The 25,643-nt window shown below is 38.2% G+C and overlaps 1 protein-coding gene across 2 annotated transcripts; it reads right to left on the reverse strand.

Moving 5' to 3' along the window:
* Nucleotides 1–1,061: 1,061 nt before the first annotated feature.
* On the reverse strand, nucleotides 1,062–18,517 carry CEP55 (centrosomal protein 55). 2 transcript variants are annotated; one of them, XM_075216126.1, is made up of 9 exons: nucleotides 18,387–18,517; nucleotides 15,682–15,855; nucleotides 13,545–13,778; nucleotides 9,521–9,580; nucleotides 7,861–8,008; nucleotides 6,758–7,077; nucleotides 5,498–5,569; nucleotides 3,505–3,630; nucleotides 1,062–2,055 (listed from the first exon to the last, which is right to left on the reverse strand). In XM_075216126.1, the coding sequence occupies exons 2-9, from the start codon at nucleotides 15,844–15,846 to the stop codon at nucleotides 1,852–1,854; spliced, it is 1,329 nt and encodes a 442-aa protein (XP_075072227.1). In that variant the 5' UTR covers nucleotides 15,847–15,855; nucleotides 18,387–18,517; the 3' UTR covers nucleotides 1,062–1,851. The 2 variants fall into 2 exon arrangements, with proteins under 2 accessions (XP_075072227.1, XP_075072228.1); XM_075216127.1 differs by having other exon boundaries at nucleotides 18,375–18,517.
* Between the last annotated feature and the right edge of the window lie 7,126 nt (nucleotides 18,518–25,643).

Genomic DNA, 25,643 nt, shown 5'->3' on the forward strand with positions numbered 1-25,643 from the left:
CTTTTGAACTATGAATACAAGAAGTTCACCTTCTAAAGAAACTGAATTTTTTTTTTTTTTTTTTTTTTTTAAGCCATGCCGTTTCCTTGCCTAGGACACATTTGCTTATACTAGGGAGTATTATAAATAATTAGTTCTTTCATTTTTTGGGGATTTAAAGAGTTTGAAACAAAGTGAATGTATGAACGGTTTCTTATAGAGGTGCAGATGACAACAGATGTCTGTATCAGTATGGCGGGAATCTCACACTTCACTGCTCTGTGCTGATGAGGATCCTGCTCCTTCCACTATCTAATAATCAGTCTGTGGTTCCCCGCTTACTACTATTCTCATCCCTCACATCATGGCTCTGCTGACTCCATTTTTTTATGGAGGGAAACTGGCCAGCCTATTGGCTAAGCAGAGACTCCTGTGTTCTCATTTAGTCCCCTACGTCCTCATGCACAGCTACTAAACAGAGGTGGGAGCAGGAATACAGAAAGAGAACTAAACAATGTGTGCAAGTCCTCTGGGTCATGGAGGAGAGGGAAGTGACAGCTGGTTATATCACATACACTATATGGACATATTGGCTGTCTAGAGCCATTGAGGCGAAGTGGACTTTTATTGCCACGTCAGGTTATATGTTGCCATATCAGCTAGAGGCAGTTGAAGGGTCAGTGGTGTCTGATGGGCATGGTATTTCTTTTGTATTTCTGCACCATATCATTTCTACCATAGTAAGCATGCAAAGCATTCCTCTTTCCCATAACCATATATGCCTGCTATACATTTCTTGATATACATTACATTACTTCTTGGTGTAATAGCACCCCAATATAAATGGTTTCTGCCATACTACTTTAAAAAGTTAATTTTGCCATGTGCAGCACATGTCATTTATGCCATAACAGAACTGTTTTGCTCTAATTTAAGACACTAATACAGCAGCACCAAAATAAATATATGCAATGTGATTTGTGTTCCATACTACTTCTCTCTTGGTGGCGCCATCTTGTTCCGTATTAAAGTGAAAACATGTTTATAACCATATTCAACAAAACAATGCCTGCTTTTTTTTTTTTGCAAAAAAAAATTTTTTTTATTAAATTCCCATTTCTCCTACTAATATACATTTTTAAAGGACTCCCATTTAAAAAACGAAATATATTACTGGCTCCGAGTCACAAATTTTGCATGAATATACATATATAAAAAAAGAATACACAGAAGCCATGAGCAGATTAGTTTAAACATGGGCATAAAAATAAAAGTGCAATGTTAGGAGTTAAGCAGACGGTTCATCGTTTAACTATCTAGCTAAAAACTTTCAAGTTACACTATTAAATAAAACCAGAGTCATAGCATTTAGCAGGGTGGCAAGACTGAAATCAGTGCATGGCAGTAGAAATTATTTCTTAGAACCTGACACGGAGAGGTGGGTGGATATACGTCAGAAAGTGCAAAATGCAAATCAAATACCAATCTTGTAATGTTCTGTCAGTTCAATAAACCCCAGGAGAAAAGATCACCACGACTGGTCAGTAGTTTAGTCCTTACATGTAATATCATACGATCCATCGCAATGTATTGACAGTAACTTGGAATATTTTATTCTGTCTGAATGAGCTTGATAATCGCAGCAATACAAACCCAGTAATGTATGCTTAAACCATAGGAATCAATGACTTTTTGTAAGACTTCAGTGCATACGGGCATAACAAAAAGAAAAAAAATAAATTTGTACATAATATAATTGCGATGAATGTATAAAAACAAAAAGCAAAATAAAAGGAGTGTAACAGAGGCACACCCTCTATGGACTTCCACATAAAGATACAGTATCTGTTTAGCCGGCGGTAATGGTTTTCTTCAGCTGGTGCAGAAATCTATGTGTGTGAGGAGCTCCCGGTGCTGGCTGGTGCGGTACACAGCTCGGCATCGGGGACACTCTAAGAAACTTTCATCCAAGAGATTTTTGTGCCTCTGAGATGGATGCTGCTCCCGCAGCTTCAGCTTGTCATCAAAGTCGGACACAAAGTTGCAGGATGTGTCAACGTAGTAAATGTCACGTTTCTGGTTATTAAAGAAGGAAGAAAAAAACAAAACATTAAAAAGGTAAGAAAAATTAGGTGTTCAAATTGCTCGTCGCCAACACACAGTGGAAGCAGTCATTTTGTGGGCACTCTGATGTCAGTAGCTCCTAGTGTACTCTTAGGCTGAATATTGGTCTAACCCAAAAAATGGCTGCACTGTGTGCAGGAGACAGGAAGCTGAAAAGTAAAGGGAAAATGATATCCAGCAAATATCTGAAACTGAGGCATAACTTTATACTGTATATTAGAAATATACTGCAAGTCACAATGGTCTTCTGTAATCTTATAAAAGCAGTACATATACCGCACTCTTGTTATGTCTCCATAACAAAATACCTTTATTACTGGAGATTAAAATTCTTTTTTTCTTATACCTTGTATTTTTCCTCCTACTGGTTCACCCTATTTTTTTATGTTTTTAGTTATGCCATTAAAATAAATCAATAAATATCAAAGCAGGAAATGAGAAGTCACTTTACAGTGATATTCCCTGGGACTGGTTTTCCTGCACAGATATAAGACTGTTAAACCTCCACCCTAATCCATCTGGCCAACCGCTTTTCTATACATTGTACAGGATAAGGAGGAAGTCCAACCCAAATAGATGTTCCCTAATCTGACCATATTATACTCTCAGACTAAACCCCTTATAAGGATTCACTATTTCCTATAGGTAGGATAATATCCTGGTACAGCAATGATTTGCTGGTTCTATATGTTCTCCCTGCATTTGCGCGAGTTGCCTCCGGGTGCTCCGGTTTCCTCCCACACTCCAAAAACATACTAGTAGGTTAATTGGCTGATATTAAATTGACCTTAGTCTCTCTCAGTCTGTGTGTGCGTGTGTATGTGTATATTTAGACTAAGCTCAAACAGAGCAGGGACTGATGTGAACGAGTTCTCTGCACAGCACTGCAGAATAAGTGACGCTATATAAATAACTTATGATATTACAGAAATTGTAGAACCCTGGGTAAAATGGCTGCATGGAGCAGCACAGGACTTTTATTAGGGGAAGGGGGTAGTGCAGCTTTCAAGAAATAGTAATGCCATTATCCTTAGCCATCTAACCTATCCAGCACTGGCCGCAATGTGAAATACTAAGGGAAAGCACACAACTTCCAGCTCATCTGCAGATCTTGATACGATTAGATGAAGAAAGGATTCTCTATGGTGCTGTCTGGCTGTCCCTGCCTCAACATTATGTGATAAGACACTAATGTATACTTTAGAAATATAGTACAGGTTAAATAGGTAAGGATAGTGGCACACTTAGTATTTACAGTAATTGTTGTAGAATTAACAGAGGACATTTAAAAGGTCTACTCTCAAAGTGGAGGCAATCCCATTTTGCATTGTTAAATACGTCACCCAACTAAAGTTTCTCAATGTTCTCTCTGCAAGTCTCCCTGAAGTTCCCTGGACTCACCACTGGCTCCAGCTTTGTAATCTGTTCTCGGGTCTTGTGCAGCTCTTTCAGTACTTTACGGAGTTGATGCTGTACGCTATGTCGGTCAATCTTCTCGTTTTCTAAATCAGAAGTGCACCTTTGGATCTGATAATACAAGAAGAAACTACTAAATCCGCTTTTTGAGAAACTAGGCTCTTTGATAGACTCAATACTAAAAATTCACCAAGGCTGGAGTGACAGGACCAACTAAATGCTGCGTTTACCCAACTAGAAAGCAGCAGTGTTCTGACAATCTTAATTGTTCTTGTAGTAATAATACATTATAGTGGGGAGGGTGGGGGGGGAAGCACATGCCACATCTTTTCTGTGAAGGGGAAAAAGCATATAACTAAAACTACTCCTCTGACTTATAACTACCCTGTCCTGCCCTGAACCGTCTGCCTCTTTGTACAACACACCCATCTCGACTCTGTCTGGTGCAGCGTGATGAGATTCAACCACGGCACCACACAGATCCCAGACTGCCGAGTGCCACCGGAGGAAATCTCGCTCCAACGTCAACTTCCTTCACAATAAAATGAATCCTTTCATCTTTCAGCACTGCCCTTACACTTCACAAGCAAATATACCTTACTTATCCAACATCCATAAAGTCTTCTAACTCGCAACAACTCTTTCCCACCTTCACCATTTCCTCCTCCTTCCCTCACAGCCCAAGTAATTTACACCTACTTCAAAAAAGACAAAATCCATGACATTTCATATCTGCTTATGCCAGACCCAGCACAACTCAACCACTTTCTCCTCATTCACCTTATGCCATTCATTCAGTCCCACAACTGAGGAAGAAGTCTCTATTTCTCCCCCTACAACCTTCCCCCTTAGCCATATTCCCTCCCATCCTCTGCACTCTCTCTTACCCACCACTAGCTCACCTCTTCAATCTGTTTGTCTCCCCTGGCACATTCCCAGCCCCTTCTCTTCCACTTCCATCATATATCTCTCTTCAAATGACTTGAGTGATAGAACTCACTTTCTCACCTCTTACTCTCTTTTCTACTCTTTACAAATCAGGCTTCAACAAAATAATTACAGCGAAGTCTAAGGGTTACTCCTTCATATTCATCCACATGGAACGCACTGTTGGTTTTGAGACTATTGCTCACCCTCTTCTCCTGCAAACCCTTTACTTCATTTGACCTTCAATACACAGTATTATCCTGGTGTACCTTCTATCTATCCAACCCCTCTATCTCTGGCACGTTCTTCCCCTCCACTCCCACCATCTGTTAGGGGTCTCAGCTTTGTCCTTGGTCCTCCTTTGTTACTGTACAACTCTTCATTTGAAAATCAAATTGCTTACACGGCTTCCAGTATCACCCAAATCTACCTCCCCTTCCCTGACCTCTAATTCTCAACCATCTCATATGCCTCTGCTATTGCTATTTTTACATGGTTGTCCCTAAAGCATATTAAGACCAAAACAGAGTTGATCATCTTCCCAGAGTCACCACCTATCCTCAAATCTAACAAAACCACCACATTTTTCTTTGTGTCCCGAGGCCGATGCCTCGGTGTCACCTTTGTATGTGAGAAGTAAAGCCTAGGGCAGACAGTCTCTCTTGCAGTGCTGTCGCCTACAGCTTCTAAATACTGTTACAATATGCTCTTTTCTTGTCGGAGATGCAATCAAATCCTCAATTTTCTCATCTCCCACAAAATATACTGCAGCCTCCCTGTGTCTGCCATTTCCCTCATCCACCCCTGCTTCAATCAGTCCAAAATGCTGCAGCAAGACGGTCCTTCCGCTCTCCCGCTACCTCTGTCTGTGTGCTATATTGTAATCGTCACCAATCTCTTCTAAATAGAAACTGGATCATGGTAATACCGGGAAGCATTTCTATATAAGGTATTTAGCTGCAAGCCAGAAATTCCATACACTGGGAAATACATACACACACACACACATATATATTCCTAAACAGAATGGGAAATAGGTCGGAGATTGTACCTGCTCTTCCAATGCAACCACCCGCAGTTGTTCTTCATTTTGTCTCAATACTGCCTTCTGAATCAACTCAACCTAAAATAAATATATTTCCATTCAGACATGGAGGGTAAAGTGAAGTTGAAATGCCATCAGCTTCAACCTTTCATAACTTGCAAATGCTGCTCAATATATAAAAGCAAAACCTTCAAGTGTAGTTATACCCTAATAAAATATATTAATATTGTTATTATTACTGTGAAGCGACATAAAACAGATACTGTATTATAAAGATATGGTTCGTCCTGCAACAGTTACTAGACTACTGTTAGGACATTTACATGTATAAACCACAATGTCAAATGTTTATTTTGTTTTTGTAAACATTGACACTAACCACATTGGGCCGGATACATTAAGGAAAGTAAGGCAAAGAAAGTAAGTTTTCTCCTGGACAAAACCATGTTACAATGCAAGGGGTGCAAGTTAGTTTATTATTTTGCACATAAGAAATACTGGCTGTTTTTCATGTAGCACACAAATACTTGATAGTTTGTTTATACACTGAAATTTAAAGTTGATCTAGAACATGCCCTACTCCAATTATAAATCTGTCCTCACATTTTAAATTTGCCTCCCCCTCCAACGCAACATGGTTTTGCCAAGGTTACTCATTTTGTGGCTTTACTTTCCTTTATGAATCTGCCCCATTAACATTAAGTGACATATTTAATTAGCCGCTCCGGAACAGTCGTGAAGGCACTCTGTGACAATGCAACATCTTGGCTTTCCCCTCAGGGGTGCCGAGAGAAATCCGCGATGATGAGGTACAATAGTTCCGGAAAAAGAACATTGCGGCTAATTGAATATGCTCCTAAGAGCGCTATACATTCAATATTATACATTCATATCCCCAATAGATGACATGTTTAATTGATTGCAAAACATTTTGTTTAAACTATTCTTCAAAAAAATATATATATAAAACAATAGTTGTGTCCGCTGAGCAAGTTCTATTGTAGTGAATAAGGAAGGGATGAAGTTTAGAGCTCAGATATCTGTTTTCAAACTGAATTGATACATGTCAGCTGAAATCTCAAGTAGATAGGTTAGAAACCACATTACATGGTTGTTTTTCTACTAAAACGTATCAGGAAAGTTGTTAAAAATTATTTGGGGTTATGAAAAAAAAAAAAAAAAAGTATGGAGCGCTCTTTAAAGGCCAACATTAATATTTATAAACATTACTATGATGTGGTGAAGTGTGCTATGTGGCCCCTGTACCTGATTTGAAAGTTCAGAGTTTTTATTCTTTTCCGCCTCATACTTCTCTCGATAAACATCAAGTTCATCCTTTAATCTTTGCATTTTTTCCTTAAAATGTTTCCTCTCTTCCTCTCGCCGCTGCCTCTCTGTTTCTCGCAGGGATTTTAGGGCTGTGGACAAGGTTCCCACCTCTTTCTTCTTATCCTCATACTTAATTCTCATGGCCGAAAGCTCAGAATTTAACTGGCCTGTCATTTGCCTTTCGCCTTCCAGATCTTTTTTTGCAGTGAGTAAAAGCTGATCGTAGTATTTTTGTTTCCCTTCATCTTTAGCTGAAACTACCAAAAAGGTCATTAAATTGGTGTCTGCAGTTTATATAACCGTAGATTTTGTTTAGTTTGTTAGTTGTGGAGAATTACAGTGTTGTTGTGTATAAATGGTTGGCTATGATGCATTAGTCTGAAATACACTACAGAGGTGTTGACCTACTTAAATTAAACATCATTTAGTTACGGCTATAGCTCATGTACACAATGGGAAGAAACATGTATTTGTAGGATTAAACCTTCTCAGCAAGACAAACAAACATTTGGGGTATCTTCACTAAACTGCAGGTTTGAAAAAGTGGAGATGTTGCCTATAGCAACCAATCAGATTTTAGTATCATCTTGTAGAATGTACTAAATTAATGGTAACTAGAATCTGATTGGTTGCTATAGACTTTAACTATATAAATAAAATCAGTCTGTGCTTAAGATTAGGACTGCTGGCCCCGATTCATATAGCAGTACGGGTAGCACATAACAGCGAATTAACCAGGATCTTGTGAACAGACCCTACTAGGTAATGATTACATGTGCTGCATGTGTAACCAACCTTTATACATACCCTAATTACACTTGATGTGACATTTTAGACACTAGGGCACCAGATTAATTCACAAATATTTTTATATGGCTGATAAGCATAGGCAGCCATCACTGAATACCCCTTCCATCTGACCCTTTACAGCTGCACCAATGATAATCGCCAGTGTGTATTTTGTGAAGCTTAACTGTTTTTACAGTGTCCTCAACACAGTACATATGAACGGATTTGTCCAGAGAACTATAAAACCATACCATCAGAGTTACTCTCCATTGCTTGTCGTTCAGTTTTCTTTGCATTGGCAACTTGCTGCTCAAGATCAAAGATGCGAGCCATTAACCCTTGCACAAAAGTCTCACGTTGCTGGTCATACACCAACCACTGCTGGTTCTTCTCCAGAGCCTAAATGACATGAAGGAATAAAAGGGGAAAATATTACACACACAGCGCACTATGGTAGGTGCATGATAGGTGATCAACTGCAAGCCTAATGACACCACCTCCTGCTAGCAGAGAATATTATTTACCCCAGGGGGTGCACTACTGAAAGAGGATGTGTCTGTATTGGGGGCTGCAATATTTCACCTAATAATGACTTTCTATGGGGCATAAGCCCAGGGTTAGACAAATCCTGGTTGCCATGGAAATTAAAACAAAACAGACCTGTGAAGTTCCCGTGTTCTGTTCGCTTGATCCCTGCACTGACGGCATGCTCTGGTAGATCTATCTGCTTCAGACATTTAGCATTTACAGATATAGTGCTCAGTGCAATACCATAAAATTGGGGACATGTACACTTAGTGCAACACTGTCATCCGGGGGGTTCACGGGCTTACTGCAATGCTATTACGGGGGCAAGTGTATAACTTGTGGGGCAAAATAAACAGAAAAGTGCTGTTACCTACTGTATACGGGAATGGGCGCAGTTTGTCATGACAATGTATGACAAGGAACTAACATTTACTAATTACTGGATGAAGACAAAGCAGGCAAGAGTTGGATAGATTATTTTAGGCGTGTGTAATGTTGTATAAGGATTAGAGGGAGGGGGAGGGGGGGTGGCGATTCTGACATCTAAAATCAATACCAATAAAAATACCTTAGAATTATTGTTGACATTTAATGTTTGTACAAAGCATCTGCTTCATGTATCCAGAATTTCAAGCAGAAAATGGACAGGCTAATGGGAGCTGGGAGAATGGGCCATAATGGGGCCATTAAAGCAAACAGAGCCAACATAATCTGACCAAATATGATTACACAAGGGCACAAATGATACATTTCAAGCCAGGTGGCTCTTATAAATCACCAAGTACAATAGTACAGGTGCCTAATTTCACAATGAAAACATAACAAAAACATTGCTAAGGAAGCTAAGGCATTAAACAGGCCATGATATTTTTGGCTGGCCAGTTATGTAGATTTGCAGTTTAGTGTCCCAATTTATTTTGGTCTGCTAAAACGTAATGTAAACTATTTTCCACTGAGTGCCAGTTGTTATACAGTATATTGGCCTGCCATTGGGAGGGGGCAGCAAATAAACGTCAACATACAAATATAAGTTTTTATATTATATTATATGAGAAAAAGATATTCTTAAGGATACAAACAGTAGTTGATATTATTCAAACAGCATCAGAGAGCAAAATATTAACTGGAGGTCAACAAACACATGTTATTAGACTTCAGAAAACAGATGTAGATCATGATCTACAAGTGCTAGGATGAACTGAATGCTAGTATGTTTGTAAACATCTTATCATCATCTGTGGGATGAGAACTACAGGCTTGCAGCTGATGGATCATACAGGAACTTGAGATTCCAAAGGCTGCCTGCTTCAATCTGTAATTTCACAAACATTATTTTATTCACCCTAATCTAACTCTTACTGAGCCAATGACTGAAATACTCACATCTTTTAGCTGACCCTCCAGGATATGGACATTACTCACAGCTTCTTCTTTGGGAGGATTCTTAAAGGAAAAACATATCAATACACCACACACAGGGTAATCAGTCATTTGTTTTCATAGTATAACATACACTAGTGAGACCAAAGCTAAATGCTGACTGATTGCTCTTTAAGTTATTTTTGCCCTTTAAAAACACTGACATTTGAGACTCATAGGGGCAGATTCAATTCCATTAAAAGTATAGGGAGGGAGAAGCGTTAAAAGCTATTCAGTTTTTTAACGCAGCGCGGTAAATAGTCAAATCTCCAGTTTTATCTCACACCTCTCATGGCTGTGCAAAAAATTAAAAACATAAAAAAAAAAAAACTAAATGTAATGTAAAAAATAAAAAAAAAAAAATTATGTCTATCAGTAATGCATAACATGAAAAAGGGAATTTTCTTTTACAAAACGCATGTAAAAAAAAAATCATAAAAATAAACACACTAATATATTTATGCATGTTATATATACCAATATGTATGTACTAATGTGTTTTTGTCATGGTATAGATGATTGTATAGTAAAAAAAAAAAAGTACTGTATGTAGAAATTATAAAATAAAAAGGTTGTATAATGCAATACAAATGTATACCATGCATTTTTTTTTAATTATAGATTGCTGCATTAAACCCTCCCCCCTTCACTCCCCTAAAAAAATAGTAAGTACCAATGATTAGTGCACGTGTGCTGCTTACCTGTTTTAGAATTGATTTGCACGATTTTTTTTTACACGACGGTTGCTAAAATGGTGGCGCCAGCGTGTTAAAACCCGCACGGGTATTTTTTTTTTGTTAACCCAGCGGGGGGAAAAAACCTGTGGTCAACTGAATTCCCCCCTATGCAGTGATTTTTTTACCAATTGAATTTGCCTCATAATAAACTGTGACCAAGTTTTTGTACCCTACTATTTAATATTCCTGACACAGCAAAAAAAAAAATAAAAAAAAAAATGTTTATAACTGATTGATTATCCTTTGAATCTGTGCTTTTGGTGTATGTTTAACCATTTATCTCAATTTGGGCTCTTGAAGCAGAGGCAGGGAAATATCGCCACCTAGTGGAATAAGCCTTGTCTAATATGGGGACAGTTTATGAAAAGGCAAAGTTTAGCGGAAATAAGCCACTAATATGTAAAAGCGGATCCATCGCCTACAGATAAATCTGCCTTAGCATATACCTCAATAAAACACAAGTAACCCTACATATAAATGCAACTTGTAACATTTACAAAAGATAGAACATCTCCATATTCTAAAATATACATATATTTTAATTTTAATTATGTTTATTGTAAGATCTTTTAGACAGAATGGTTTATTTCCAGGTCGCTCAATAGACAGGCAGCCTGGTGTGCATAGGAAAAATATTACCCACTTAAAGATTCAGCACAGACATCTTTAGTTCAGTTAATACAACTGGCACATTTATTTATCAACTTTATTAGCTTTTTTTCCTATTTAATATAAACATAAAAGGCTGTTACATTCACTGTGATCCTATTCCCATGTTGTGCTCCAACTACCTGCATTTCAACCTTTTTTATTTTATTTACCTTTGTTGATATTAAGACATCTTTTGTTTGATTTTTAAAGTTTATTAAGTGGTTAAACATTAAAAATAAAATATTGTACCTGCAAACAGTAAAACAAATGTAGTCTCATTATTTGACTTTATTTACAATGTTATAGAAGTAATTTTACCTGTTGTACTGTGAATGCAATATGTCATATTATTTTCAAATACATGTTTATTACGGCTATTTCAAGATATAAAATAAGGATTTGTCTAGAAAATAATCTGTTCTAACCAAAGATAGGTAGAAAGATTATATATCTATCTATATTTTTCTATATATCTCACAGCCGCGGAGGCAAAGGTTTTAATTTCAGTCTGAAAGTACCAGTCAACCAGGTATCATACCCGCGTATATATTTATTTACATATAAAGTTTGATTTGATCATCACAACTTTGTATAAAGCCAGATGGGCAGTGGTCGTCTACTGTAAACCCATAAGTGCCTGCTTTCAATAAAGAATAGGACTTTTTGGTTCTACAAAAATAGGTGTCTTGGCTGAAACAAAAATGTAAGCACCATCTCAAGGTTAGGGAATTGTGAACTTCACCGAGGCAGGGACTGATGTGAGAGAGTTCTCTGTACAGCGCTGCGGAATTAATGGCGCTATATAAATAGCTGCTGATGATGAAGGGTCTTCAGTGTTAACTGGGACAGACAATATCCATGAGCTGATTTCCGAGGCAGGTTGGGCTAGCTAAAAGAACCTTGCAAGGCTCAAACATCAAAGAGTTACATAGGATAGACAGTTCAAAGGAGGGATGGGGGCAAAACAGGGAGCATACCAGCATGAAACAAGCCTGTGCCCTAAAGCACTGGTACCACAAACAGGAACAGAGATATGACCAGACAAAAGATGCCCGAAATGGGTGAGCAGGCCGAGGTCTGCACATGAGGAGGATAGAGTGGGAAAAAGATAGGATCTTAGATTTTAGATAGGGAGGGAAGTGAGACATTGAGCTGCGAGACACAAATATTAAAAAAAAAAGTGAGGCTTGACAGAGGCAAGGGGATGGAGGATGCGAGACAGGAAAGGAGCAAGGTGATGGGAGCAATGACAGGGGTGGAGATATAGTGAGAGAAACGGGAATAGAGAGCAAAGAGCGCCAGTGTTATGCGGTGAGGGGGGGGACAGGGCAGGGGGGGCATAGGATAAATGAGGGAATGGAAAGCAGGGGCAGTCATAACCACGGTAGTAGAGTGGAGGGGGGCAGTGAGAAATTAAAGTAGGGGAGAGAGGGTGCAGGCAAGGAACAGGGAAGAGATGGACACAGAGCAGAACAGGGTGCTGGAGAGGTTAGGAAGGTGAAGGGGTGGGTAGAGAAATGAATGACAATAGAAATTAGGCGTAGCAACGACAATTCTACAGAATGAAGGCAGAGATTGGAAGAACAGTAATGTCAATTCAAACCAATGATGGAGGGTCATAGGGGGAGAGAGATCATCATCTATTTATTTATATAGCGCCACCAAGAGATGAGCAGCGACAAATGCAATTACAACATCACAGAGACAGATGTCACTGGATATTAAACCAATTGCAGTAATACAGCAAAGGGACATTTGTGTAGCTGTATCTTCTAAATAGTAAATTATTTTACAAATCCCTTTGAAAAAAAATATTTGTTTGGCGCACATGATTAGTTACAATCTTACTGAGGATGCCTATTCCCTTGAATGCCAGAAGGACATTTTTAATACATACAGGTTTCTACATAATCCTGGGGTCAGACAAGAACATGGGATAACTGCGCTCAATTTCCACATTTGCTCTGTACATAACTTGTATATTGTTTTACAATTAATAAAACATACTAGACATAAGTGCCCAGGTGCCTACAATATAATTAAAATGAACTAAGGGACTAAGATTTATTTATCATTTTCTCTGGCTAGCACATGAATGGATACCAGTATGTTCACATCACATTCATCACTGGTTGGTTCTGTCCATTTGCATTTTATATTTTTAGACACATTTAGATAAGGACATATTCTATATTTCAGTAGCTCCTGTACGCTATTTTTTTTTCTATTACTGGGTGTTTAGGTTTTGGGATCCCTTATTGTTATAGGCAGCACCAGGAAATCCAGTTTATAAAGCTTAATTTGTGATTGTCACAGATATAGACTGACACACAAAGGGACATATTCAGGTTACATTCTAAAAAAAATAAAAATCTCTTTATGCGCAATGAGAAAGATATTGTCGGGGTACCAAGTACATGAGTGCTGGACATACTGCATAATGTTTCTGTATTATTCCAAATGTGAATTTCGCTATTTATCACTACTGTACGGTGCTGGGGAATATGCAAGTATTTTATGAGAGTATAACTAACCCACACCAGATTATTCCACTTTCAGAGACCATGAGACAGATGAGTCACATAGATAGCTGATCGTACCTGGACATTTTGTTGTACTCTAGATTTGGATTCAGCTTTACGCCCTGGAACTTTTGCCAGTTGTTCCTGAATCTCTTGGGAAAGGTTTTCCAGTTTTCTGGCTTCCGTATCTACAGCTAGAACCTGGCAATTATTTTTAGCATTCAGCTCATTGTTACAATTCCGCATAACTTCGCCTTGTCTGGCCAGATCCTGACCGTTTTTTACCTTCTGAGTCTCCAGGTCAAGAATTGTCTGCATAAGAGAAACAACCCATTGTCAGCTTCATAAAAGAAAGAAATATTTGTAGAGGAACACATTTAGTCTGCCAATCAATGCAAAGAACTAATCAATTAACAGCCAGAAACTGTCGCTGAAAAGTATGTTGAATCTATACTACAGAATCCTTAACTATTCAACTAAGCCTGAAGTACAAGCGAATCCAATATTAAAAAAAACATTTTACCACATTTAATTTTTTTTTTTAAAAATGATTATATATATATATATATATATATATATATATATATATATATATATATATATATATATATATATATATATATATATATATATACATACATACACACACACACAAAGTTAACCCGTGCATGATACTCATGCATTCTAGTCAAATCAAGCTACTTAAGGTCTTAAAAAGGTTCTTGTCATGCATTTGGACCTAGCCCAGGCCTCCTCAGGGGAAGAGCGTTAGTTCCCGACGCAAGCGGCCTTTTTAATGTGTCTTCATGAGGTAAAATTACCTCACGAAAATGAGTTTGAGCCTTACCAAATTTCAGCCCTTTTCGAATTTTTTCCCCACACACACTAAGAATTTAGTAGGTCAGTGTATAACTCTGCCCAGCAGGTGGCGCTGCAACTTGGTTTTTTTTCCACATACAGACGCCACTAAGCATTTATTATATATATATATATATATATATATATATATATATATATATATATATATATATATATATATATATAAATAATAGTCCATGTAATGCTCCCTTGCTATTTAAATGAATGCAAGCTAAGGTCCTCTAATCAGTCATTGTAGGCCTTAAGGAAAGAAAGGCTGGTGCGCACAGAACAAAATGTATGTATATGTAATGTACATTGTTGAATTAAAACACTGAAAAGTAAAACATTTTCATATGTTTTAGAATGTAAAAACTGAAGGCTGCTGAAGTCACCAACTTCCATATGGTTCACTTGACTAGTACAGTAGCCTGCACCCATCCAGGACCACCCACCATTGATTGATGACATAAGCCTGTTATTTTCACAATTTCACATTTAGCACTAGAGGAATCTTATTATTGTAACCACAGTGCAAGACAGGAACTGCAGCCATCTCTTGATTTCCTCCAGACCAATATTCTAACTGACAGAGCCTCCAATCGCAAAGCTTCATGAGACATCTGGTCTTACAACAATTTAACTCTAGATGGTTGCAAGCTGTGGTTGGATGGGTGTAATGACATTACTGCTCAGCTCTCAGCTGGTACGGCCTACTAAGCACAACATTTAACCGGATCAGTTTGAAAAAAAATACACCACAATATACAAGAAAAACAGGTATTTTTGGAGAGGAAATAAGGGCAAAAAAAAAAAAAAAGGGGGGTGTACATAAATATATGCACACACTATATTTTTTTTATCCAGTGTGGAATTAAAATTGTTTACATTTCTCAGAAATTTTAGAGACAGAGAAAAGAGTTTTATACCAAAATTTGTGCTCCTGACTTCTTAGTCTGGCTAATAACTTTTGGTTAATGTTTTTGAGCCCTATAAAAAGGTCATACAAATACATTAAATTCTAAGTTCCCTCAAAGTTAAAACTTTTGTCCTGGGTGAAATTTCAGTCGTATTTAGGTCCCCCGATTTTACTTTACTATACAACTCATACTTTTAGTAGGACACACATATGAATTACACAGGTTCCAGATGAGATGGATGAATCATAAGTGTCCTGAGTTGGCAGCAAGCGATGGTATCACAGTGGAGGGCTACATAGATAGCAGGTTATCCAGGTGTTCTCCGAATATGCTGTGAAAGTTAAGCACTTCCCTTTAATCAAGAGAAAAGCAGATTTTTGCCTTTATATATAACACTGAGGTCTGGGCTCGTGACTACACATCAGTAAGTAGATTACCTCCAACAATCTGTTCCTTTCACCCTCTGACATTTTTGATTTGGACGATTCCGCCAGTTTCTTTTTTAAGACCGCATTCTCTTTCTTGAGTTTTTCCAATTCATTATCAGATTTTGAAACGGCAGTTTTTAAGCCCAGCCTGTTACTCAAGATTTTTGAGTTCATCTTTTATTTCTGCAAGGAAACAAAAATGAAGATGTCATAAAGAGGGTAAGTTTAAATACACTGCTTAAAGAGCAAACACACCATGAAAGAGATCTGTTACACCTAAATTGTGTATGCTACCTTCACATTCTGTTCCTAGATACGCTCATTATCCACTCTCACTTTTATACACTTTTCCTTAAATAATGTCACCTTATTCAGTCCTTTCACCACACGAACACTAAATCCTCACAGAATCATTCATCCAATACTTATTGTATAACAGTAATCTTTTACTTTATATACATACACCCATTATAAAAACAAAAAGACACTCACCGCAAGTATTCATTACTTATATTGATGGATATTCTTGTATATATACTGTAAGTGCAAGGTTTTCTGTGTTTATATGGGCATTCTTATGTTTAACAGTAAAATATAAGTATTTTACTGTTAAACATATGAATGCCCATATAAACACAGAAAACCTTGCACTTACAGTATATATATACACAAGAATATCCATCAATATCAGTAATTCAGGACATCAATACCAAATCTAAGCCTTTCTTCAGAACAGATATTGAAATGAATCCTACATTCACCAGCATTGCTTTCTTACACTGAGGCATTCCTATACTTACTCTAAATATATCTTTATTCACTTTCTCCGATATTGCAGAAATTAGTTAGAACCGATATCTATTAGTAACTGAAGTATAGCAGTACAGTACATTGTGAAATATATATATATATATATATATATATATATATATATATATATATATATATATATATATATATATATACACACACCTATATGAAATGGCTTGAAAATCCTATTACAAGTAAAGATTCTTCAACATGCAACAAAACATATATGACCTGGTTATTGTATACTTACAGCAGCCAGCACACTCTAAATTGTATACTGCACAAATACACACAATAACATTATCCGCTTTTTAACTGTGGAAGGAAACCCATGCAGGGAGAACATAGAAGCTCCACACAGGTGGTGCTCTGGTTTGAATAGAAGACATGGCCCCAATGCTGTGAAGCAGTAACACGAACCACCGCAATGGTAATCACAGTTTAAACGTTCCCCACACAACCACAAATACAGTCAATGCTGGGATAGGCAAATTAAAGCTGCAATACTTTTCTTTAGCCCAGAAGCTTCCTCTGATTTGAAACAATTCTCCCCTGAGTGATTTTCATAGAGACAGTATTTCATAAATAAATGCAATATATTTTAGCAATCCATTTTCTTTTCTATTCATTTTCTAATAATTTAATATAAGATAAAACAAAAACCTTTACTGAAAAGCTATAGCAAATTTACATTTTTATAGCCAAAAGCAGTTTTCCTCATTATTAAGTAGTACAGAATTTCAAACACACCTGATTCATAGCTTGTCAGGCATGTTCCTGCAATTAATTCTCCAGTTATCCATCTGACTAGTAGGCATTGGGATATTCATAGCAGTTTGCTCACTTTGTGTTCCATTCAGAACTGCAGCAAATCTTAACTCAACACTCACTAGACGCTCATCTAAACAATCCTTTAATATCCAGTCTCTGGATCTTTAAGCTGAACACTTGCAGTCAAGTAGTAAAGAATTGAGGTCTGTCAATTAAAGCAGATCTGACTAAGAGTGGTGGATAAAATACTGTAAAAGTCAGGAACCTGTCAGTACTAAACTGTCAGTGCTAAGGTTCAAGGAGCCAGAGAAGATGTGCAGCCATTGATCTCAATAGGCTCTAGGTTAAAAAGTGCCAAACATAATTAAAATACTATATATGATAGATGTAGCATACATAGAACCATATTTGCATTCCATCAGTCTCTTACATCAACACTTTTATAATGGTTCTTATTAAAGTAAGGAAAGGTGCCTCTCAACACCATCTCCTTAGCTCTGCAATTGCCAGAAACAGCTGAGCAGATTCATCCATGGAGGAGATCTAGTAAAGACAGAGGCTGGGTCCATTACTTTGTTTTCATAATGTCAAGTATTATATAATAAGTTCTAATAAAAACATATATTTTTGTTAGATAAAAGGCACATTTAAAAACCAATGTTGGATTGTCTTCACTTTTAACCACAAATACCTGAAGTACCAATTATTGCTTGATTATACTATCTGCCAGACAGAATACAAATACGGTTTTGGGAGCAGGAAGGTGTTGTTTTTGTTTGTTTGTTTTGGGAAGGGAGAGGAGAGAGGGGTATTAAGGCCTCTGGTCTTGTTTGGTCCTGTCATGCTGAATTGTTCAGTTAATCACATGCCTGCATTTATTATTCTACTCATGTTAATATGTAGACTATTTTCATGTCTGTCATGTCGTTATGTCAGGTGGTAGAGTCTGTGGTACCCAGTCAGCCTGCGGTACCTCTTGCAGCGGCGCCTCCTACAAGAAGTGATAATATAATGCCAGTGCAGACCTTACATTGAAAACAACAACGAATCATATTATTAGTCACCCCCCTGGAAGGAGTGTATAAGACCATATCTCACACAGCAGACATATTATACAGCACTTGTGTACATACAGCGAGCTCTGCGTTGTCGTCTCTCGGTCCCCTGGACGGCTCTAATGACACCAACCGAGAACTCCCATCACAGCGACAATCTCCACTTCCGGGCCGTTTGAAACACGCGCCGTGCTCACGCCACGTCCGCTCACGTGATGTCACACGCACGGATCGGGACCGCTTTTGTGACGTCACACGCACAGAGATTGGGAACCTCCCCCGGCACTATAACGTACAACTGTCATTATACGTATTATTATACGTTACTGTCCGCATCAGAGCGGTGCGTGCTTGTCACGTGTCTTCAAAATATGGCGCAGTAAGCTGCGCTATATGTGTTCTATCACAGTTATAATAGTTATGTATGAATAATGTGTGGCTACATTACTCCAGCTCCGTGGAAATATGGACAGTGACAGAAAAGTGATGGCAGGTACAATGTATTATATAACGAACCATGGCCGTCCCTAATTTTCAGAGATAGTTCTAGGTTCTGTTTTGTTTTGTTTCCATAGAAATGTCTCTATATCGACCATCTGCACATCACAGTTACCTCTTATGTATGCTATGTGCAGTTTTATCTCTAGGTGTTAGAAGTTAATATTTATTGAAAATAAGAATTTCAAACATAAAAATACACATTTAATTCAGTGAACATATCATGAAGCGGATTGTAGTGGTCCCAGGTCCTGTTGAGACATTAGAGTACATAACCTGAATGGACGGACTAGCTTGGCAGACACGCGTCCCTAGAAAATATTTGAAAGCGTTGCCAGCTGTGCTTAAGAAGAACAAAGTGTAAAGATGGCACTGACCCAACAACCAGAGCCGTAACTTATAATTCTAGCGCCCGGGGCGAGAAAGACAAATGCCGCCCCCCTAGCCCTCAATTTTAACCAAATTAACGTAAAATATTCCCAAATTGCGCCCCCCTTCAGCGTTACGCCCTGGGCGGTCGCACAGCCCTAGTTACGGCCCTACCAACAACATCTATGGTTTTATCACTATGTTAAATGTTAAGTATGTAACATTTATCGTCAATATATCAGACCCAACAGCTCAAGCCACATCCGGTTACAGAGCTTATTGAGTAGGGCTGTATTCATAACAGGTCATCTGCCACCTGCTCCAAAATGGAGCTCAGAATATTTACAATCAACGGAAGATTGTATCCATGGACAGATGCTTCCAAAGACAGCACAAACGAGAGACGTTGCAAAGCCGCCACTCATCAAGTATCCAAAAATACTGAAACAAAACCTGATGTACAATATTTTAAACCCCAACCATTCTCACACAGCAAATCAATTAGTTATGCATTGAAAAGCTCGACTCAAAGATACATAATATTAGAGAAGTATATACTCCTTTTATTGAGGGTGCAGACGAGGCTATTAGAATTCTTAAATGGATACAGAATCACTCCTTGGAAAAAGTAGCAGACATGGAAGCTATTAATCAATTCAAAATAAAATATGCAATCTGGGAAACCGATCCAGGCATAAACACATAAGACTACTGCATGTTCCAGAAACAGTTAAAGCTTAAGACTTTTTTTAATTAACTTCTACTTGGCTGCCGCAACAACTGGATTATGAGCTGACTATATTGCCTTTACACATAGAGAAGGCACACAGATTGAGCCCCCCACATGAGAATTTAAAAACTTGACCTAGACCGGTAATAAGCTAAATTGCTAAGTTATCAAAACAAAATAAAGCTATGCAAAGTTAAAAAAAAAAACAGTCCCAGTACAAATGAAGGGTCATTCCTTCTTCATTTTTTCTCACTGAGATAGAATTCTCCCCAATTTGTTCAGACCTGAACAAGAAGGATATTTGTTTCACCCTGGCCTCGCCAGCGACTCTGCAGATCTTTTTGCCTATTGAACAGAAATTTTTGCCTAATGAAGTGTAATTGTTCAGCTTCTGATGAACAAAACAACCAAAAAATAGCCTACATGTTTCTCCCATGCCTGTAGAAAGCAGCAGAACCAAGCTCAGTTTACCATAGTCTGCAGTCCCTGGATGGGATCTTTCATTCATTCATTGTCTACTACAGAAGATGGACTGGAGCTTCGCTATATAGTATCCAGTTTATCTAACACTTTCCACTTCAGCAGAATACTCAATTTAAAGAACCACTGCTGCCCTGATTGGGGGAAGAGCTCTTAAGAAAAAACAGATTATTTCGACGCAACCACCCAGCTTGGCCTGAGGATAGACTACCTCCATGGAAAGAATATGAAGTGACTTCCAAATTTTCCTCTACCTCGCCCCTTCAACTTCCACCTTTTCCCTTTGTTTTCATTATCACTTGGCAATATTCTCAGTTTTTCCTTTTATTGGTATGCAGCCATGCCTCCTGGAATCACCATTAAATCAGAATACCCATAACTCTTTGCTTTGTATCTTGGAATGTAAGTGGTGTTGACCTAACAGTTAAGTGGTCTTACGTTCTTCAGTCTTCAATGACAGATGTGTTACAAGAGACAAATCTGAATCATGCTGACAAGTTTAAACTGGTCCAATCATGGTGGCCTAAATGTTTTATTCCTGAGCAATACATAAAAAGCGAGGCACAATTTTACGAATTCTTCAAAAATAAAATACCAAGATAGTTTATCATGAAACTGATAAGGGCAGGTATGTTAAGACAAAAATTACCCACAATAACAATACATTCCACATTTGTAGCATCTATCTTCCCGTTGACTACAAATAAAATACTTTCACTAATATTGTTAGTAAAATTTCATGCCTCCCACAGAGAAAGGGATGAAATGAAAGGTATAGTGGATATGCGCTTGGATAGGCACAAAACAAAGATATGATAATCATAGCACAACTTTGCACAAGTACTAGATCTCTTTAATTCTGGCAGATTCTTCATCTGCATGGTAGAAATTCCTCCTTTTACTTACACGCAAAAACCAAACAGCTTCTAGCTTAGACATAAGTTGCCAAGTGGCTGATGCTTCCTACCTATTTCGATATTACATGCAATCCACCCCTTGAAATAAAGACACAAGACTGCGTTCAGAAAAAGGTCACAGTTTTTATTACAATTTGGAATAATTGGACCGGTGTTTAAAAAAACACACTACAAGACACCAGCCCCAGCCAAAAAATAAAAAAAGCCTATGCACATAATCTCAAAAGATCTCACTCATCACCTCCATAGCAGTGTTTAGAACCACCACTGAGGGTGATATTGTGAGCTTCAATTGCAGTTTGCAAGTCCAATTTTGTGAAATGCACTCCATTTTTTTATATAAATGGGCCTAACTGAATTGTATTTCCCTATAGAAGGCAATTTTCCCATCCCAAACAATGAACTCCACAACTGCTGAATTTACTTTTGAACATGTGTCGTATAAAGCCATGCAACCTATAGGGCCATGGCAATTTCTTCTAGATAGCATGTCGGACCACTTTTTATACCCCTTTAAATTGACCCTTGATCTGCTTTAATGCCACATATTAAGTCTTAAGTTTACAGATTTCCTTTTACCTATGTTGTTGTCACTCAGGTGAATTAGCCAAATTTCCTTCGTGCAGCACTTAACTTGTTATTGAAAGCACCCAGTACACACCTTGTGAGCTAGCTAGTGCTTCAGGTGATATGCCTCAGTGTCTCATACTAGGGCTTCTGGCAGCCAAGTGTCCAATTAACCATATTTCTTTGGTGAGATTGTCGCCAGACCTTTCAATGGATTATGTTGACATTAGGACCTTAAACACATATTATTGCAAATTAATTTTTGACATAAATTCATTAACTGTTAAATACTTGCATTCCTATACAACATACAAACAATCAAGCCATCTTTATATGCTACATTAGGTCAATTGCACCTGTAATCACCATTTAAATGGGGCAGGGTGGGAGAGTTGGATCCAGAGAAAGGCCAGAAAAAATTAACATGTTAATAAGGGAATAATGGAATGAATCCCATTCTGTTTCTGTAACAGAAAAAGCAACAAAAACAAAAAAGCGTAAAATGGATCCTATCTAAGGTAAAAAATACCACCGTAGAATTATATTGATATATAATAAATTTTATTTTAATCACAAAAAATAATAAGTTAAAAATCAATATCACATATATCAATAAAATATATATAAAAAACACCTCAAAACTAATGATCCAGACGAGTTGTAATCAGAGGATTTTTGTACTTATGTTAAATCCGTTTCTCTGATTCCATCTTGGGACACTGCTACCATGGGGTTGTATGAGGGTGCATGGAGTTGGCACTTAAATTGTTAATTCAACTGTTAATGCAACGGTTGACAGAAGCTCCTCCCCTCTGCAACCCCTGAAGCTCCTCAGTGTAATTGAAAAGCCCCAACGAAAGGAAACCGAATAGCATGCAACCAACAAGAGCGAAGGGCAGGAACACAGTGTCCCCCAGATGGAATCAGAGAAAAGGATTTAACATAAGTACAAAAATCCTATTTTCTCTTTCATCCAATCTGGGGGACACTGCTACCATGGGGACGTTCTAAAGTAGCTCCTCGAGGGAGGGAAAGCTCTGACAATACGGCCTGCAAAACTTTGCAGCCATAACTTGCGCCAGGAGACGCAAAAACATGAAAACGGTTAAAACGGGTAAAGTGTGGACAGAGAACCTGGTTGGCGTCAGGCAGAGCTGATCTGCCATAGAAAACAAAAAAATGCAGCAGTGAACTCTGAACCACAAAAACAAAAAATGTGTACTGCGGATATTCATAAATCAACTAATTTATTAAAATACTAAATTGCAACATAAAATCATGATACAAATATATTTCTCATATAGCCATAAACAAGTTCTAGCCTGGATATATAACTGACACTTATGAATGGTTATTGTTGTCAGTTCAGAGATTGTTGCTGTCTGTTTAGAGGTCTATGTGAATTTTACAGAATAGAATGTTGTTAAGTCACCACTTGATCAATATAGTCATCACATCCGAAACTTCCAATGTCTTTATTGCTCCAGATTAGACCAGACCCAGCATATTATTCATCCAACAAAGCCGTTTTTTGCCACCGAATAACAAACCACTATGAGTGAAATTCCAATAGATTATAGTCTGCAAAGGACCTGCAATATCAGCTTCCACTTATAAAAGCTTGCCGTAAAAATTGTTTTGAACAGTGGAGTTAAGCTGCATGAAAGATGTTGCTTATCAAAGTCCTGGAGATTTCAATTCACCTAATTACACAGCTCTGTGTGCTTCGGTAAAGTTACTCACATACTGTTTTGATCTTACAGCAGCTCCATAGCTCCTCCACATAGAGAAATGCTGTCAGCTGTCCACACGTTGTCTGTGCACATACAGGGCAGCTTACTCGGTACGATCTACACTCCAATTCTTGTATAATGGTCGGCTGTTATATATCACTTAGTCACGGCTCACAGACCTCAGCGCTTTCAATAGCTTAGTCCAGGCATCAAAAGGGAAATGTAATAAATCTGCCTGATGCGTTTTATCGCCTTAAGGGGATTTTCTCAGAGACATGTGTCAGACAGAGCTGATCTGCCGATGCACCGTTGCGTACATCCCAAGAGGTTCTTTACAGAATGGATGGAATGTGCAGCGACACGATCAAGTACAGGCCGATCAGAACTAATATAAGCTAATAATATTCCCACCCAAAAACAGTAGCTTCCTGTCTGACATTTCTATTTCTGTTGATAACATGACCATAAATCCCACCCCGCAAGCTCGTTGCATAGGTGTAATAATTGATTCACAACTGTCATTTATTCCCCACATCAACTCTAAATCTAAATCATGTTACATACACCTAAAGAACATTTCTAGAATACGCACATATCTGACACAAGACACCGCAAAAACATTAATTCATGCACTCATCATCTCCTGCATCGACTATTGCAATTCCCTCCTTACTGGTCTTCCCAAAGTCAGACTTGAACCCCTACAATCTATTTTGCACGCAGCGGCTAGATTGATTTTCCTTACTAACTGTTATTCCTCTGCTGAGCCACTCTGTCAATCTCTACATTGGCTGCCTGTATTTCAACGAATCCAATATAAAATTCTTCTACTAACATACAAGGCCATAAACAAAATTGCACCAACATACATTTCCTCACTTGTCTCGAAATATCTCCCAACTTGACACCTCCGTTCTGCACTAGATCTGCTTCTCTCTTCCACTCTCATAACATCCTCCCATTCTCGGTTACAGGACTTTTTTCGGGCTGAACCCACTTTGTGGAATTCCCTCCCTCGCACAGTAAGACTTTCCTCTAGTCTTCAAACCTTCAAGCGTTCACTGAAAACCCACATCTTCAGACAAGGTTATAATATACCTCAACCACCATCTTAATTTCCCTAGATTACCCTATTACCATCCTCTACACTGCTAATGCAAGACAACAACCCTCTGACCAACATTGCAACACACACAGCCCACTCAATACTTTTACCTTTGCGTTCTAGCTGGTCCATTGTGCAATATGATGTAACACATGCCCTTGTGTTTTAACTCCCATTGTCCTATAGATTGTAAGCTTGCGAGCAGGGTTCTCTTACCTCTCTGTCTGTATGTATTACCCAGTATTGTCTTATCAATGTTTGTTCCCAATTGTAAAGCGCTACGGAATTTGCTGGCGCTATATAAATAAATGATGATGATGATGAAGCTTGCCTACAGGGAACATTGTCCACCTAGCAGCAGTCTGTGTTGTAGCTAGCCAGCCACTCTTGTGAGCATCATACAAGAAGAAAAGGGAATCCGTCCTCCGCATAGCAGACGTCCTGTCCACATGCATTCTTAGAGCATGGACCTCATCCAATGAAGTTAAAGTTCCCTTATCTGAAGAGGCAGTCATCTCCTGGAAGACACACACAATCTCCTGATTAAGATAAAAACCAGACCACATTTGGTTGGAAGGAAGGTATCTTGCACAATACAGCCCTGTCCGTATGGAATACCAGATACGTTGAATGACAAGAGAGAACCCAAAGTTCTAAAACTCTCTTTGCAGAAGCGATGGCTAGGAGAAAAATCACCTTCCAAATTAGGATCTTGAGTTCATTCACTCCCAACGGTTCAAAGGGGAATGATTTAAGATCCCTAAATACCAACCTCAAATCTCAAGGTGCCTTAGGTGGTACATAAGGAGGCTGGATGTGTAGAACCCCTTGGAGGAAAGTCTGCACCTCCGGTATACCTGCTTGCCTTTTCTCAAAATGTATTGAAAGGGCTGATACCTGCACCTTCAGGGAACTATGGTCAAAGTCCGCCTTCAA

The sequence above is a fragment of the Mixophyes fleayi genome, chromosome 6 (assembly GCF_038048845.1).
Source record: "Mixophyes fleayi isolate aMixFle1 chromosome 6, aMixFle1.hap1, whole genome shotgun sequence".
Classification (NCBI taxonomy): Eukaryota; Metazoa; Chordata; class Amphibia; order Anura; family Limnodynastidae; genus Mixophyes; species Mixophyes fleayi.

Bases quoted from the DNA above. Each gene is read 5' to 3' on its own strand.
- CEP55 (XM_075216126.1), bottom strand. From the start codon at position 15,846: ATGAACTCAAAAATCTTGAGTAACAGGCTGGGCTTAAAAACTGCCGTT. The intron at 7,078-7,860 runs GTATGGTTTTAT...CCTTTTTGGTAG, and splicing joins AATGGAGAGTAACTCTGATG to TTTCAGCTAAAGATGAAGGG. The intron at 5,570-6,757 runs GTACAGGGGCCA...TATTTATTTTAG, and splicing joins ACTCTGAACTTTCAAATCAG to GTTGAGTTGATTCAGAAGGC.